General features: G+C 38.1%; 1 protein-coding gene, 1 long non-coding RNA gene and 1 other non-coding gene across 3 annotated transcripts; 2 read left to right on the forward strand and 1 right to left on the reverse strand.

Annotated features, from left to right (window-relative positions):
- Positions 1 to 2,884: 2,884 nt before the first annotated feature.
- On the forward strand, positions 2,885 to 3,226 carry LOC140855412 (uncharacterized). Its single transcript, XR_012138348.1, has 2 exons — positions 2,885 to 2,928; positions 3,038 to 3,226. It is a non-coding gene; the product is annotated as an uncharacterized lncRNA (long non-coding RNA).
- Positions 3,227 to 5,625: 2,399 nt separating this feature from the next.
- On the forward strand, positions 5,626 to 5,697 carry TRNAQ-CUG (transfer RNA glutamine (anticodon CUG)). The gene has a single exon. It is a non-coding gene; the product is annotated as a tRNA-Gln (tRNA).
- A 293-nt stretch (positions 5,698 to 5,990) lies between these two features.
- LOC105060930 (probable LRR receptor-like serine/threonine-protein kinase At2g16250) lies at positions 5,991 to 12,623 on the reverse strand. The gene is made up of 4 exons (XM_010944824.4): positions 10,345 to 12,623; positions 8,666 to 8,794; positions 7,033 to 7,055; positions 5,991 to 6,922 (listed from the first exon to the last, which is right to left on the reverse strand). The coding sequence occupies exons 1-4, from the start codon at positions 12,117 to 12,119 to the stop codon at positions 6,336 to 6,338; spliced, it is 2,514 nt and encodes an 837-aa protein (XP_010943126.1). The 5' UTR covers positions 12,120 to 12,623; the 3' UTR covers positions 5,991 to 6,335.
- Between the last annotated feature and the right edge of the window lie 4,867 nt (positions 12,624 to 17,490).

The following is a 17,490-nucleotide window of genomic DNA, read 5'->3' on the forward strand; positions in this document are numbered from 1 at the left end:
AACTTGTAATTGGAATTGTAATCAGAATTGGTCGCAGTTTCAAATACAAGGAATGTTATACTTGAGAAAGCCCTTTGGAAGGGGAACTCTCACCACTCCACTCATTCTCCTTCTCCGTCTTCACAATGCCCTTGTAATTAAATAATATTAGTAGTATAATAACATTACTAAATTAGTATTATACTATTAGAACATTTATACTGTAACTAATAATATTATAATAATTTAATTATATTACAATAATGTTATTGTATCATAAACATATTATTCAAAATAATGGTAATATTATATTACAATAATATTATTAGTATTATATTATAATACTACTATTATATCATAACATCATGGTATTTTACTATTACAATATAATATATTATTTATACTATGTTACATTATTATTATTTTAAAAATATTGTATTATAATATTATTATATTATAATAACACTACTAGTATATTATAATACTGTGGTATTATTATTACTATCATATTATTTTAACATAATATCATTATAATAATATTGCATTACTATAATAGCAGATATTTATTAATATTATTAGAATATTATAATAATATTATGACAATACTCCGGTTACTAGAATATAATTATATTACTATAATATTCTCTTATTATTATAATCTTATTACAAGATTCTTACAATATTATTTTAATATTCTAATATAGATAATTATTAGTTATTAGTTATGATAATTGCATATGATAAATAATATATCTAGTTATTAAATATCAATCCTGTATATTCATTTACTTACTATAGTAATTATTCTTATACTAATCCATTGATAATTTAAAAACAATATTACTTTTCTACTGTAATTATAAAAATATTATGGTACAAATTATGATAGTAGAAATCACGAACAATTCACTGTTTCTAGGGAGGTAATCTCACCAGCTCACTTACAAGGTACCAATATCACTTTCCACATCAAACAACCAAACAGTTGTAATTTTTGTAGTTTTCAATTACAGACAACCAACTAAGGTCCCTTTCTACAACAGCAATTCCAATTACAAGCAATTATATTGCAGCCTGTACTTGGATTTCATGCAACTGCATTGCAGCAATCAAACAGCCCCTTAAGGTAAAAGAATTTGGGACCATAGTTTGCAAGTAGCAAACTGTTTTCTTGTTAAGCATAATATATATTTTTAAAGAGATATAGAACAAGCAGCAGCTATAAAGTCAAGATAATCTTAAGCCAAGCCTTTGTCAGATAAGAACAAATCATTACAACTTATCATAGTCTTCTCTGAATGGTTATGACTGCCTACCAATGTTGACTGGTCATTGTTAGAGCGTAAAGAGTAGCAAGTAAACTAGAATCTTATTTGGAGTTATGATAGTAAAGAATGTTTTTGTGATTAAAGTAGATGGTGTTGAACAAAGTGAGGAGACAGTAGTTACTTGCAAAGGGAATCACATCACCAAATAAGAAAAATGAGTCCTCACATTTTGCCTCCAAACCTTGTGATAATACAACTGTTTCCTCTAAATCAACTTAAAATGAAAAACAGTACAGTTTGCAATCTTGGAAATATGGCACAGCACATGAGATGTTTACCTACTTCTTGAATAACAAAATTATAAAACAATTCAATTTTTTCCAATGCGATTGTATTGTTAAAAATTTGCTAAAGATAAGGAATCATGATTTGGTATGTAGTCTAGCCATACAGTTTAAAAGGAATTAAATCTTAAATGATTATTGAACCCGATTTAGCAGCAAAGATTTCCATCTTCGAATTTAGCTTATGGAACAAAACCAACAGCTCCAACCAGAATTAACAATTTCACCTGATGTAGGACAAGGCTTCCAAAGAAGAAATAACATATCTTAAATAAAGTTAGAATGTCCAGGAAACCTCCACATAAAATTGTAGGTTATAAAAAATAGTAATGAGGCCTAAGATTTGGAGTTGTTTTGCTGATTTTATGGATCAGATAATTAAAGAGTCTGCTAAGCCACATCTTGTCTCGACAGAATATTAATAGCCTCTCACTACCAATGAAACTAGTGGAAGTCATCAAGCAGAAGCCTATGAACTGAGAAGATTCTGAAATTCTTCCCCCCTCCATATTACCTGTAAATATGGAGTGCTTGACTGAAAATAACATCCTAGACAGGTTAACCATAAGCAATGCTGGCCTATATTTCTTTTAGCGCCAAATCCCATTTTCCTCATCTTAGATAGCTGCATCTTATGAATAATGATTCTTGATAGGGGGACATCCAGCAGAAGTGTCCTTTAGATACTTCTGTTACTATTCTTTCCTTGAAAAAAAAAAAATTAGGGGTCGCATGTTGATTCAGTTATGCAGCAGCAGTGAATTGGTACCACTACCAAGAAACATCAATTTAAAATTTTATGCACATGGAAATATTAAACAAAAGCCAAGTGCTTGTCTTAACTGTATCTGCCGATGTCATAATTAACAAAGTTCTTTAAATTGCCACCATGGATAGTAAACCACTGTCAGTTTGTCACGCTGTCTCATTCAAATGTATGCACAGTCATTCAAATGTTTAGAAGACTGATGGTTGATTGGTTCATCATTGACAGGTGAAATCCAAGAGATAGCAAAAAACAGATTCATGCCACCAAAATACTAAGAAAAGCATCAATGGATTTCCATATATATTTGACAAATAAATGGGAATTTAAATATAATGACAAACCACAGGGCATATCTTATTGTACAGGCTATATGTTTGTATGGGTGGAAACTTGACAAGGAAGGAGGCCCCCATTTCACTTTTGATGCCTATGTCCTGTAGAAATCATCCTTGAACATCAGAAGAAATGTACTGCACATCAAAAGATGGATGGCCATACTTCCATGTATTGACAATAATTTTGACATCTGCTAGTAATTTCCTGTATTGAGATGCACTTGTTATCACTGGTAAGTAATATAATATTACAAATGGAGCTTCAATAAAGGTGGTGGCCGCCATTATAAGCTCATGTGTTTGCCATCTCAGCAACGAAGGGTGTTTGCTTGCTGGTGACAGGTCGGGTAGATGGGTTTTGGTTGAAGTCGAACTTATGTCCAGATGTTGCGGTCATAACCAGACATTTCATGTATGCTGCTGAGGTTTGCGGAATGTTAGGGTAACCTGAGATAAATTTGTCATGTGAAGACTCAGGTCTGTTAGCCCACTCTTTCAATGAAATGCTTTATATGGTACTTGTTCTTTATTTATCAAGCATGTCATTCACAATAAGTCAATGAACATACGTTGTATGAGCCACAGCTCGTTTCAGAGGGGCAGAAAGGGAGGTGCTTCATGGTTTACAACTTGAATGATGTCAGCAAAGCAAAGCAAAATTTTGACAATATAAGCCCCTTTTTTTTCTTTTTTTTGAGGGGGAAGGAGGCAATAGTTACCCAGCTTTTATTAGTGAAGGAAAACACTATTTACAACTAGGTGAGCAGCTTTTTTTAAGAGCTGTTCACCATCATAAGGGTCTCAGATTAAACACTGCATACGTGACCAGAGAAAAGAACTTAAAACGGAGAAACCAGGTTGATGCTTAGCACAGTATACTGTAATTTTGACCATTTCTTTTTCTCTTTCTCTGCTGTCTTTCCCCCTCGAATATTACTCCAGCAACTTCATCATCACCATTCAAGCCATTTGAAAAAAAAAAAAAAAAAAAAAACCATTTCCCATATACTGTATAAACTTTTCTCCGATGCAAGAAGAAGGACGATATACACGAAACTTCAAGACTCAAATGCCAATTTATTATCATTAGCGAACAACATTGTCTACATCCCATATCAGGCAAATCTTACGGTCTATATTTTGCAGAACTCAAACCTTTACTGCATCGTAAAGATAATTTATCTCTACTAATTACAACACAAAATATTTTAATTTTATATATATATATATATATATATATATATATATATATATATATATTCATCATAAGGTAATTTATCTCTACTAATTACAACACAAAATATTTTAATTATATATATATATATATATATATATATATATATATATATATATATATATATATATATATATATATATATATATATATTCATCATAAAAATTATATAGTAAAAAAAAAATCATAAAAAAAATTTTGTTGCAAGAAAAAATCATAATCATGTAACTTCCTTATCTTTCTCTTATCCCACCATTTCTAGATATTTTTCACTTTATTTCTTTTCAAGACACCTACGGAAAAAATTTATTTATTCTGCAGACAATTTTGACTAATGAGATGATAGTCATTAGTTCATCTCATTAGTCATATGCTCCACAAATTAACCATATGTAATACATATACTGACATCTAGCTTCGAAAAAATGCATATAAATTACTTTATGAACCATGTTTATAAAGTATGGCCATCCATCTTTTGATCATGTAAAAAATTATTATCAAACATATTTTAAAAATATCTAACAAAAAATGAATGGCCGTATGCGCTTACACGCATACATTAAAATATTAAAAAAAATAAAATTTAAAAATATTTAAATAATTTAAATAAATATTATATAATTAATTTTTTTTGATAAATATCTCAATATACGTGCGTAACAGAAGGTGATGTTTTGATCATAAAATTTTTTTATAATTAATTTAATTATAAAAATTTTATCTCTAGAAACGGGACTGTGATTTTGATGGCATAAAATCCGTACGTAACAATAAGGGCCTCTCAATATTTCATTGATTCAAAGGTGAGTGCATCGAGATTTTACCAAAAATTTTATCAAAGGTGAGAACATCGAGAGCAGTAGTGGAGGTATCACATAGGACATGTCCTTGCGTCCTTCCTGGAGATCTTGGCAATCTCCGAAAGGTTCATCAGATCCGCATCAGGGCCCAGTGGGAGAAAACAGCCATCGAGACAAGGAAGTAAAAGCTTCGACCCGTGCCTCCGTAACTCGAGCTCTCTGAGCCAAGACAGAATGAAACCAACAGAGAGAGAGAGAGAGAGAGAGAGAGAGAGAGGGGGGGGTAAAAAGAATGACGTGCGAATACTGGAGCTGGAAGGGTGGAGGGGGCTCTGGAGGTAACAGCAGCGAGAGAGAAGCGGAAGCCGGGGACGATCTCCTCGGTGACGGCAGAGCCACTAACCAGACGGCGCTTCTCGAGGACGGAGACGGAGAGGCCGGATTGGGCCAGGTAGGCGGCCATGGTCAGGCCGGCAGAGCCACTAACCAGACGGCGCTTCTCGAGGACGGAGACAGAGAGGCCGGATTGGGCCAGGTAGGCGGCCATGGTCAGGCCGTTGTGGCCGCCGCCCACCACCACCGCGTCCCATCTCCTCTTGTTAAGAGAAGCGGCGGCGGCGGTGGAGGACGAGAACCGCCGGCGGGATTACAGAGCCCGACTCACCGGCCACATTATGAGGATCTGGAGCATGCTAAACGGAAGGAAGGAGGAAAGGAGAAGAGCCGGTGCCCGGTGGAGTTGGAGACCGGGGAGCTCTTGTCACGGGTGAGTTACAGTAAATTTTGGAAACCAGCGTGCCATAATGCGAAATACGCAAACCGGTAAAGGCGAGTACCGGCGACTAAAATAAATGATATTTATTATTAATAATTTGAATATTTAATTTTGTCGTGGTCCCATGGTCTAGTGGTTAGGACATTGGACTCTGAATCCAGTAACCCGAGTTCAAATCTCGGTGGGACCTATAATTTTATTGTTTTCCCTTTCTCCTGCATTTTTTTGCACTACTTGGGTTCTCTCCCTAATATAATCTGTAGATCGGGAAGCACCATTTTGGATGGTAAATGAGAGTAAAGACTCACATATTAATCAATCTTTCATGTATATTGGTTACTTTTTCTTCTGTAAATATAACTTGTTGCTTATACTTGTGCATTCACTTCTGGAGCTAGAGTTCAACCCCAAAAAAAAAAAAAAAAGAACCTGGAAACAGAGAGGCACCATTCATCTTTCTTGTGTGAAAGATAGGAGAAAACCTTTGATAAAACAACTTCGTCATTCAATTTAACATCACCCAAGAATCAAACCAATGGAGGATAAATTACAATAAAAAATGTTCCAACTTGCCGTTCACCTTGAAACAAACCAGCCAACAGACAATGAAACAATACAGCAGTACCTCTACACTGACACTGCTAATCAGACAACCTCAATCTCTGCATCCGTGTGCTCCTCCTCCAGAAGCAATTGCGTCCTAATCCAATGAATCGCTCCACACCTCCTTCGAGATGCTTGGAGCAAGGACTGCAGATCAAACACCAATGATGTCTGGTACTCGAACAGACAGTCAACCAATCAAATATTATCCAATATTTGACGTATCTATTCATCAGACTCTTCTGCCAATCCTGATGGTTCAGGGAAGATATCCCTTGATGTCCTACGGTTTGAGAACGAGCGGTCTCCTCCACTCCCTTGAGACCTTCCTGTGGTTGAATATTTCAGACTCCGTTCTTCCCTTATTGTCCCCGACATCGACACCATGTCTGAGGAGCTCTGTCTCCAGCTTCCAAACAAGGCATTGCGCCATGAACCTCGAGATGATGTAGTTCTAAGTCGTGCAGAGTTGGCATGGCTCTCTTCTCTCACAACTTTTACTGGATTCTCCAGAGCTTTCAGTATGTACCTCGCAATCGGTCGCTTGGAGAGCTTTGGGTTCAGGCAGGACTTTGCCACAATAGCCATTGCCCAGACCTCCTCTAGGTGGTCTTCATCCACAACAAGGGTAGGATCCTTAATTTTGGTCACCAGCTCCTTCTCATAAAAATTGATGTAAGTCAGTGTGTGATCGAGCCATTCGTTCATGGCAGCGCTATCAGAACCACTGATGCCAAGCTTGCCTGTAACCAACTCGATGAGCACCTTCCCGAAACAATATACATCATAGGCACATGTGGCAGCAGGAGAGCCTGAGCATTTGTTAGGCAAACAAAAACAAAGTCAGCCAGCTCTGGATAGATATAGAACAACAAAGCCTAAATGAGAAGGACAATTAATTGAATTTTCAGCATGCACCTACCAGAAATGCCTTGTTCAGATGGCCTGCACATCATGAAAAGAGAAAAAAATATTGTCAGAATATAAATTACATTGTTCTGAGCTTTTTAATAATCAATTCAAAATAAAAGATTTATAAGTCTTAGGCAATAAACTAATAAATGCATTTTGCTATCAGTAGATACAACAGCCATCTTAAAGGTACTAGAAACTAATTTCCAAATACAATACTTCCATGCATCAGCATGAGACATTTTTCTACTCCATCAATAGTAATTCCTTAACTGCTAGGAGCTTCATCCTGAAGTACTTCTTGTTCTTCTTTCCTTTTTTTTTTGAACTAGTGACGGGGTCAAGAGCTTTTAATTCATACTCAAATTCCAAGATGGAAACCTCAAATTTTGGAATTCACAGTTTGCATATTTTGTGCTATCACAATTTTAAGTGTCCTGAAATGGAGACCATTTTTCTCTTTTGTAACCAACATGAAATAGGTTAATTTATTATCGAACATTTGGATACCAAACTAACCTATTTATTCTTCCAACTTCCAAGTTCAATATTTTTCTATATCAAAATACAAAGTTATTATCTATGGGGATGATCTGTGGAATCTAAGAATAACTGTGCAAGTGGAGCATATATATGTGTTCAGCATCCATACTGGGAGGTTGTAATTCACCAGTCGAGTGCTCAGGAAGACAGAATTGCATCTCTTTGTTTTTTTGTCAAAGGCTTTAGAAATTGGGGCAATATCCTGGAAAGCACAATCTGTCTTAATGAAGAATTTTCTGGCCTTTGGAAATTATGCAGTGTAAAAGAGAAACTAAATCAAAGGATAATGAAAGAGCATCAAAATCTTCATAAAGCATTTAACTCAAGTGTTATTAAACCAGCAAAAGTTCATGATTCAGAAAAAGTCTCATGTAATTTTTCTACCATGACCACCCCTTGGCCTCCTATCAAATTAAGTAAGTTTTGTAGTGCCTGCAGCATAAACATAAGAGACACAACCTAAGCAGCAGGGCAAAGGTGAGTAAATGTCTAAACACAAACAAAAGAGACACATCCTAAGCACTGGGGCAAGAGATTGACCACTGCATTTTCCATGGGCCGGCACTCTGATGTAAAAGCTATAGCAGCATAAGCTTAGCTTGAAATTATCTTAGATAGTTTTAGTGCAATTTAGAGATCTACAAATGAAGACAGCCAGGTGGTTTCACTGATGATTCATTGGATTCTTCATTCAACATCATACCATTGCTTATGTTGTCCATGTGCAAATCAAGGAAAAGGTCATCAAAACTGTTTCATAACATGCATATCAATTAATTTTCTGTGATTTAAGAAACACCTGATCATCTGGAAAAATCTATCAATTCAAATTATAAAAAGGTAAACAATGAAAACTAAGATTGGAGCAATGATTTTTAAGAATGTAGTCTGAGCATAAATAATAAAAGAAGCAAGGAAAAAGGGTTCTGAATTAATGGATGGACCAAGATCACCAAGGTCTGAATAATCTTAGGAACATAAAGGAACAACCAACAAGCAAAGTGCCATCCTTTCCTCAAAGAAATTTTAAAAAATGAAAAGAAGAAGAAGAAGCAAAGTTCCATCCATATCGTAGTAGGAAATTGGTAAGAGAAACTTACTGTGATGATCTCAAGATCCTGGTGAAGACCTTCTGCTGGCCATCTCCTTGCTGAGTGCATAGCTCACTTAAACTTCCAAGCCGCACTTCAAATTTATCATCTAGAAGAATACTGCTTGCTTGGATATCTCTGCAACCATAACTGAAACTCAGTACATATGCTAGCTAGGTTTGCATGAATGTGTTTGTGTATGTGTTTGGCAACATTTAAGTGGTAGAAATTAGCACTTATGTTCATGAGTTTGATTGACACACCAAACTGAAAGGAAAAATAGGGAGCTCTGGTGATCTCAAGGTCTCTGTACTCACTATTGATCTACATTTTCAACTAGGAAAAGGAATTTGTGGTCTTCTTTCCCTATCCTGCTCTCATATAGTGGCAGTGATTCATGTACAGTGACACAACCTTTAGGTTGATTTGAATTGTATCCCAATTTTTGACCTAAACTCAACATCTTGAACAATTTTCACTTAATGCAAATTTGTTGTACTTTTGCACTCTCCCTCTCTCTCTCTCTCTCTCTCTCTCTCTCTCTCTCTATGTGTGTGTGTGAGAGAGAGAGAGAGAGAGAGATAGACTTGACTATACTTGAATAGATTTCTATTTAGATCTGATCAGATCTAGATCAGACGATGGAGATCTCACATCACTAATCCAAACTGTTGGACATAATCTTTTGCCTCTAAGCAATTCACACACCCAAAATTATGGGATGTGGAGACCCCTAGCTTGGCATCAAGTAGTCGAAAAAGCATGTATTATTTCATATTATTTAAACTGTCTAAGTGTTTAACCACTTGATTTATAAGCTTGAGGTCTTTAAATCATATTATTTTTTCTTTGTAAGTTAAAGTTAGTAAATGACATCTAACAACTTAGATCATCGATGTGAGATCTCTATCATTCAATCTAGACTTGACCGGATCAAAATAAATATCCATACATTCAGACTTATTGCTCCAAGCATGATACCCAATTTAACCATGTCCCATCATTAAAAGTTCATGTTTTATATTAAAGAAAAGCTATGAGTCTGAAGTATGAAATAGTTACTTGAGTGGTCTCAGAGATACAAAACTATGAACTAAATTGCCGCTTTGACTTATTATTTGTGCCTCAAAAATGAATTTGATTCTTCACTTTGCCTTCCACCAAAATCCTTTCCATCAATTATTAATTCTTGGAGGGGTGCTTCCAATTTTCAAGAGCACAAAATGCAACAACATTAGATGTCTTCCAATCATCCAGTATAAAGGGTTTTAATTTCATGGCAGACCGCATTCTTGTAGAAAAATTATCTTGACTAAAATATTAACACCATGTTATAGGGAGCCGAAATTAAACTGAAAAATAATGATAGTAGGCTCCCAAATTTTGATGGATCAACTTTGACCTACGAAGACGGCCCCATTAAAAAGGGATAGGCCTTGTGCTAAGTACTCTAAACTTAGGCATCTTTATTTAAATGTTTAAGCAAAGCACCACTCAAAACTCGAGATGATCAATTAAAAAGGAGAGATTATATAAAACAAGATAATGTCTTATTAGCAACTTGCTCGAGGTTGTCTGATATCTCCATGAAAAAAGAAACAAAAGTAGAGGGTCAAAAAAAAAAAAAAAAAAAAAGAAAGAAAAAGTGGATAGAGGTAACATTTAATTTTAGAGAAATGAAACTGTACCTATGAACCAGAGGCGGAGTGCACTCATGATGAAGAAAACACAGGGCCTCGGCCACCCCAATCGCAATCTTCAACCTCGTTATCCAATCCAATGACTGCAGCCCCTCTTCTCCCATCCCAGGCTTCCTAAACAAAGCAGTAGACAGATCCCCGTTCGGCATATGCTTGTACACCAGAAGCTTCTCCTCCTCTCTCTCCAAACAGTGCCCAAGGAATGGAACCAATCTCCCATGCGTTAGCCTGCCAAATAAATCCAACTCCATGACATATGCTTCCCTCATCAAAGTCTGCAAATTAATCCTCTTCACCACCACCGAAGCCCCATCCTCCAAAACGCCCAAGTATAGATCTCCTGAGTGCCCATGCTTCACCAGGTTCAGGGGACTAAACTCCGACGTCGCCCGAAGCAACTCCTCGTATGTGAAGGCATCCCCCACTGCAGAAAAGAACTTAACCGAGACCCCCGAAGAAGGCAGCTCCGGCGCCACCCCAGAAGAACCTATTCCACTAACATGGACATCCCTCCCTTCGGAACAATGTGCTCCTCTTCTCAGCAAGCATAACACAAGCACTGAAGCCAATATGAGGACAAATGCCACCCCCCCAAGTACCCCTGCCAATATATACCTCCAATTCCTATTGCTTTTCCTAAGGGATGGAGCCGGGGCCACGGCACCATCATAAGCTATACCTCTTTCCATGTAGAACTTCTCACACTCGGCTGTGCTCCTCTGAGTCGAGGCGTTTTGGAAGCAGTTTAATGCGAAAGAGACGTTCTTGCTCCAGTTGCTGACCAGTGGTGTTCCTTGGAAATAATTGTCCGAGAGGTTGACGAATTGGAATCTCCGGAAAAGATTTCCGAATCCAGAGGAGATTGATCCGCAGTAAAGATTGTTTGAGAGGTCGAACAGTACGCCACTGGCATCGGCATTGGCGTTGCCGGGTGCGAGATTGGGAAATTCGCCGGTGAGGTTATTGGAGGAGACATCAAGAAGCTCCAGTTCTGGGAGGATGGACCACAGTGACGCCGGAAGCTCGCTGGAGAGGTTGTTGCGACTCAGCGCGACCGACCGGAGACGAGAGGCGCCGGAGAAGAGGCTCTCCGGCAAGGAACCGACGAGGGAATTGGAGCTGAGATTGAGAGAGACGAGGAGGGAGAGATTGCCGAGCTGCGGCGGAATCGGTCCGGTGAGGCTATTGCTGGAGAGGATTAGGGTTTTGAGACTCGAGAGAGTCCCGAGAGCCGGAGGGATTTGACCGGAGAGTAAGTTGGAGGAGAGGTCGAGGTGGGTGAGGCGCGGAAGGGCTTCGAGGGTGTGGGGGATGGCGCCGGAGACTTTGACAGCGCGGAGGTCGAGGACAGCGAGCGAGGGCGGGAGGCGGCGGCCGAAGCCCTCGGGGAAGGGCCCGGGAAGTGGGAAGCCGGAGGCATTCAAAGAGACGAGGCGAGTGAGGTTCTGGAGGCCGTCGATGGCGAACCGGGGGTTCTTCCGTCCGCGCCGGGTGCGGCGGAGACCGGAGAGGTTCAGCGACACGACCCGGCCGAACCGGCAGCGGACTCCGGTCCACGAAAAGCAGGGGTCGGCCCGCCACGGCCACTCGCGGGCGCGGAGGCCGAGCGAGGAGCGTAAGCTATAAAGCGCGGCGAGCTCGACAGCGGAGCTTAATCGCTGACACGAAGCCAAGCCGGGCAATTGCAACAAGAAAAGAAGGGAGAAGAGAATGACCACCACGGGAGGAGACTTCATTGGAGCGGATGGTGATTTGGAGTTCATCCGTTGGTGTTACTTTTAGCGCAGCTTGCAGTCGCAATCCGTTGTTGGCACTGGAAGGTGTATGTCTTCTAAATTCTGGAGAACTTGGTGGATGTTTCGATGCTATTTTTGGTGGATATCAGAGGAGCTACTGCTCTGTTGGTGATGAATTAAAGGAGGAGATATTAATGGCAAAAGGGAGGGCTCAACTGCCACTCTGCTCTCGTCTTTAACAGTCCTTTGGGTTGTTTCTCGCCGGAGGGAGTCGGGACCAGCCGGTTCGGGGTGGGATTGGACCGGGGGGCTGCGTTATATTACTTTGTATGAAAGGAAAGGAAGGGAGGGGAGAGAAGGGAAAGGGGGTTGAGCCACGAAAAACCCGGGAGGAACAGCTAGACTCGAGGGAGAGAGCTCGCCGTGGGACTGTTTTATTTATTACGGAGCTCTCTCTCTCTCCCCCTCGAATTCTCTGTGTGAAACGTTGAGGGCATTAATGGATGTTCCTCGTGGGGGGGGGAAGAGAGTGGTTATCTGAGAGAGTGATGAGGGCTTATAAGGAGGCTGGAGAGGCTGTTTTCGGTTCTAGAACATAGGCAGCTTGTTCGTTGGTTCGTACTGTCTTCACGTGAGGAGAGAATTAAGCAAAAGGATAGGTTTTATCGGAGAGGAAAAGATTTATCTAAATAAAAAAAAAAATTAAAAATTAAAATTAAAATAAAAAAATTCAGACCCAGATCTCCCATCAAAAATTATTTTTGAGAAATTCTTTATGTACCATAAATATAGCAAATTCGATGTGAAGTACACCATCTTATCTGATTGATCCACGTAGTCATCATTTTTTAACATAATTCAATATCTGTAGATTAATTTTTTTATTTAAAAATTTTATATAATAAAAATATTTTTATTTTTTGAAAAAAAATTATGATATCCTATAGCATAATATAGTCCAAGATGTCATAATATTGTGTAAGATATCATAATATGAAAGAAGTATTTTTGTAAAATCATTTTTCAGTAGGTATTTAATGTCTGTTGATCGATTTTTTCGTTTGAAAATTTTGAATGACGAAAATACTCCTATTCTTTAGAAAAAATTATGACATCTTATGCATATTATGAACGTAAGATGTCATAATATGAACATAAAATATCATAATTTTTTTAAAGATCAAAAATATTTTTATTATATAAAATTTTTAAATAAAAAATTTAACCTACAGATATTAAATACGTGTTGAAAAATGATGACTATGTAAATTAATCGGACAAAATAATATACTTCATATCAAATTTTTTACACCATCCACGATACATAAAGAATTTCTCATATTTTATTGCCTTACCTCAAGAACAATGTTTTGTTGCCAAGAATTCGTACAGTATACAGTTGAGTTCCGTTTCAAAAGCCTGTGAAACGCTCGGTTACCCAACAACAAGAAAGCCTATGACGTCACGGAAAATATTTAGATCTTTAATTTTACAAGATGTTCTTGGTATATTGGAAATGAAAATTTAATTTTCACTTGGCAGCAAACCTCAATCATGTTTTTGTTTCATTGAACCAATTATCTTGTGACAATTATGGATTGCTAGGGCAGTATAGTTCTTTGGTTCCACTGTATCGTCTTTGCTTCAAGTTTTAACACTCCTGTACCGTGGATTGTACAATCTTTATATATACACACACACATATATATCATGTTTTAGCGTTTACAAATGCTCTGATGTAAAGTGTTTCTATTTTTAACCTTATACAGCTACCAGCTTCTCAATTTATGGACTCATGAATTAGACTAATTGTCCCCATGTTGCATGGAGCTTTTCTCGAAAAATACATCAAGGCACTGGCAAAGTACAGATAAAATATTTATTGAATCTATTATTACTGAGTTGGTAGTTTCACGATGAATTAATATGTTTGAGAGAAATTATTAATGAAAACCATCCTACCATCTGAATTTTAGATCATCCCATAAAAAATCGCCATATCCATCCATTTTTATTAAAAAATTCATAAATTTTTTTTATTCAAAATTTTCAATCAAATCTGAATAACAGTATACCCATTTTTTTTTTATTCAAAATCAGAATATACGATGTGATAAATTTTTATTGAAGAGCCCAAAGTCTAGATGGTTGAATAATTTTACATATTTCGTATTGAATTTATGAATTAGACCACGCTCATCTTCCCACCTGGCAAGAAGATAGTTGGTGTGCGGTAAACTGAGTTGCCCTTCTTTGATGAACGGCTGTGCTCGCTGGCATGCTTTAATGTCTACGTGGCATTCTATTATTTACCGAAACATGCTGTTTGCTCTAGCTGGCCTAGATTTTTGAATGCCAGATGGAATGACAGGAGTACACTTTAGGAGCGAGTTATATTTTGCCGCGTGGCAGTTCCAAGGTTGGTCCGTAAAATGCTGTCGGGTCAACGGGATGGTCTCTCCGGTGCACCGCGTTGTTTGCGCCCGGATCCTTCGTGGTGCATGCATAAAGTGACCGAGGGGATGCCATCATAGCAATTTGGATGGGAGTTAAATTGACTGGGCTTGAATGCAGCCATACGATCATGTCTTAGTGCTGATGGTCCAACTCACGGAAGACATGTGATGGTGATAGGTTAGTCGATGTGGTGGAATTCATACATATGAAACACTCGTTTAAGATGGAAGATAGCATTTGGCCATAATTGAAGAAAGGCACAAGAAGAATGCAACAAGGAATGATTCAAACAAAAGAAAATAGTATGGGCAATTATTGATGAGAAGAATAGAGGACTAACTGATTGACCTTTCTTTTGGATATCTCATATAATTTCATGGTGTTCGTTCTGTAGTCTATGGCATGATCCTCTCACCTGCTTGATTTGATCAAATATGATTGCGTACTTGTGAGAAAAATATTCAAAAATCATCCCTAAATCGAAAAGAAGCATGGGCATGAGATCAAACATTAAAAAAAAAAAAAAAAAATACCATAGGGCATATCTAAATAGATCATACCATAATCTGCTGAATTGGATCAAATTGTCCGATTCATCCCAAATCGAACCAAATTAGCATAGAACAAGCACAGTTTGACCAATTTTTTCAGAAAATGCCGTGAACCATTCCGACCATACTCGCAAACCAACACCGTACTGAATTAGTAGCCGATTGATACAAATCTCTATTTGGCTAACCATAAATGCATCGGACATATGCAAGTTATGCATAGTACAACAACAACATTTTACGTGCACCAGCAAGTTATGTTTCATTCACAATACTTTTGAAACTAGATCATGGATGAGATAATAGGTGTGGTTGAGCATATATCTGCTAAAAATAAAACTTGAATTTCATCTGAATTTAAATAAATAAATAAATAAATTTCAATAAATTTGGGACTTGCTGCCTCTATAATTGCAACCCAATGTTTCAACATGGTCATTGTTGGATAAGTGTTGGATAAACTCTCCAGATGCATGAGGTGTCCAGAGTTTGATAAATCATCTCGTTACGAAGTAGAAAGGAAACTATAGGCTTGTTTGGATGCGGAAAGATTTTAGCAGTTGGTAAGATCTCCCATCATCGGACAGGTTATATGTTTTGCAATAGCAGCAGGAGACGCAGGTCTCCCACCCATTACGTCTGTCTGGAATTATAATTGTTACTGTGCTAATGCCCGTTGTCGAAAAGATTCCATTTATGACGGTCTCTTTCCTCCTATAAATGCGTTGGAGGTGGTCCGTACTCCGGAGTTGCATAGCCAGTAAAAAATTTGCCAGTAAAAGTGTCTCGGCATCCCCAGTTCCATCTGGGGTCTCTCGAAGGTTCAACAAGATGGTTAAAAAGTCTCTAGCAAGAGGGACTATAATTGCATGCATCTATGGGCTTGCTTTGCGCTGGTAGCCAAGAGATGTGAGTAAAGGAAAATAGACATCCTCTTCTCACCTTCAAAAAAGTTCATAAAACTCAGAAGAAATATGTTGTCAGAACTGTGCTCTGCCCACAAATTGGTTGGTCGAAGGAGTTATTATGACGTTAACAAGTCATTGTCAGCATGTCGGTAGGGTATATCAAATATCAAGCGGTGTCCCTTGTCATCTGGACTCCTGAAGGATCTTTAGATTTCTGGGTCAAGGAGGTGAGCACGTAGGATCCAATCAAGGACCTTTAGCTGGTATCTTCACACGGTTACAGGACAAATGTGGTTCTATCCATCCACTAGAAGTAGTTCATATGATGGTTCCTTCACCCTTCCACAGATTGGAAGAGCTAGCTGAAGACTTCGTCAAAAGGAAGGCTTCCGTGGAACTGACCAGGAAATCGAGAGGCCATCGAGGCGGCGTGGCTGTTTGTTTGCGCTGTCTTATTTGATGGATGGTAAACGGTTAGGAGCTGGTCATTTTCTTAATGTGAATGACTACGCTGCAAATGACCTGCTCGTTGATTTCACTGTCGGCTCGAAGATAATGAACTGCAAATATATATATATGGTCTCGGATAAAGTTTGCAATTTCATTTTTCGGTCGACAGCATGGAAGAATCCGAGAAAAAGTATGATAGTTCTATTCAATGGATTTCATATTTCCAACCCTCGTGCTGTCTGTATCCTCTCCAATTTCTCTTGTTTGGTTTAATTTGTCCACATATTTTCTTGAAACCGCGTTTGAAGCCGAAACCAGTCTGTATCATGTTACATTTTCTGTAATTACCAATTGCTAATTGGCATCCACTTGAATGGAATTGTCTCTTCAAACCGAGCAAGTTTGGATGGAACCACTGGCTAGAGGATCCGAATTGTCATGCAGGTGACTACCCAAAAGAGAGGACCAGGATAACTTTTAAAAAATAATTTTTAGGTTCAGTTTTTTTGAAACCTTGAAGGTGTCTGCTAATTTCCTCATAGTCTTTAGTGGCTGCAGGAAAGACTATGGATCGAGTCCCACCTACATCAGGATTTGAGTAGTTTAGGGGTTCAGGGGATGGAATATTGCTTGTGCAGCCTAAAGCATGTACAGTCTTCATCTACACAAAGTAGGTAAAAGAATAAAAACTTCTAAGAAAATGTTCTACTCAATCAACCCCAAAGCGTCACAAAAACCAAAATTTTACATCACGGACAAGAATCTTCTTTGTTCAATGTTTAGAACCTTCAGTCTGCTAAGACACCCTAAGCCAATCCAAATGGAGATATCCTGGAAATAATAGTAATAAAAAGTAGTCAGTTTTCAAATTTCTCTTCGTAGCTATTGATCACTGAGACATGTTGCAAAACACACGTCCAACTAAACCACCATGATGGCTATGTGCAGAACAGAGCATATACAGACTAGGCACAACTTGCCGAACATTACCGCATTCCAATTCCACTGTGCACCTCAGTTCTTCCAGTGAGA

Source organism: Elaeis guineensis, chromosome 2, assembly GCF_000442705.2.
Source record: "Elaeis guineensis isolate ETL-2024a chromosome 2, EG11, whole genome shotgun sequence".
Lineage (NCBI taxonomy): Eukaryota > Viridiplantae > Streptophyta > Magnoliopsida > Arecales > Arecaceae > Elaeis > Elaeis guineensis.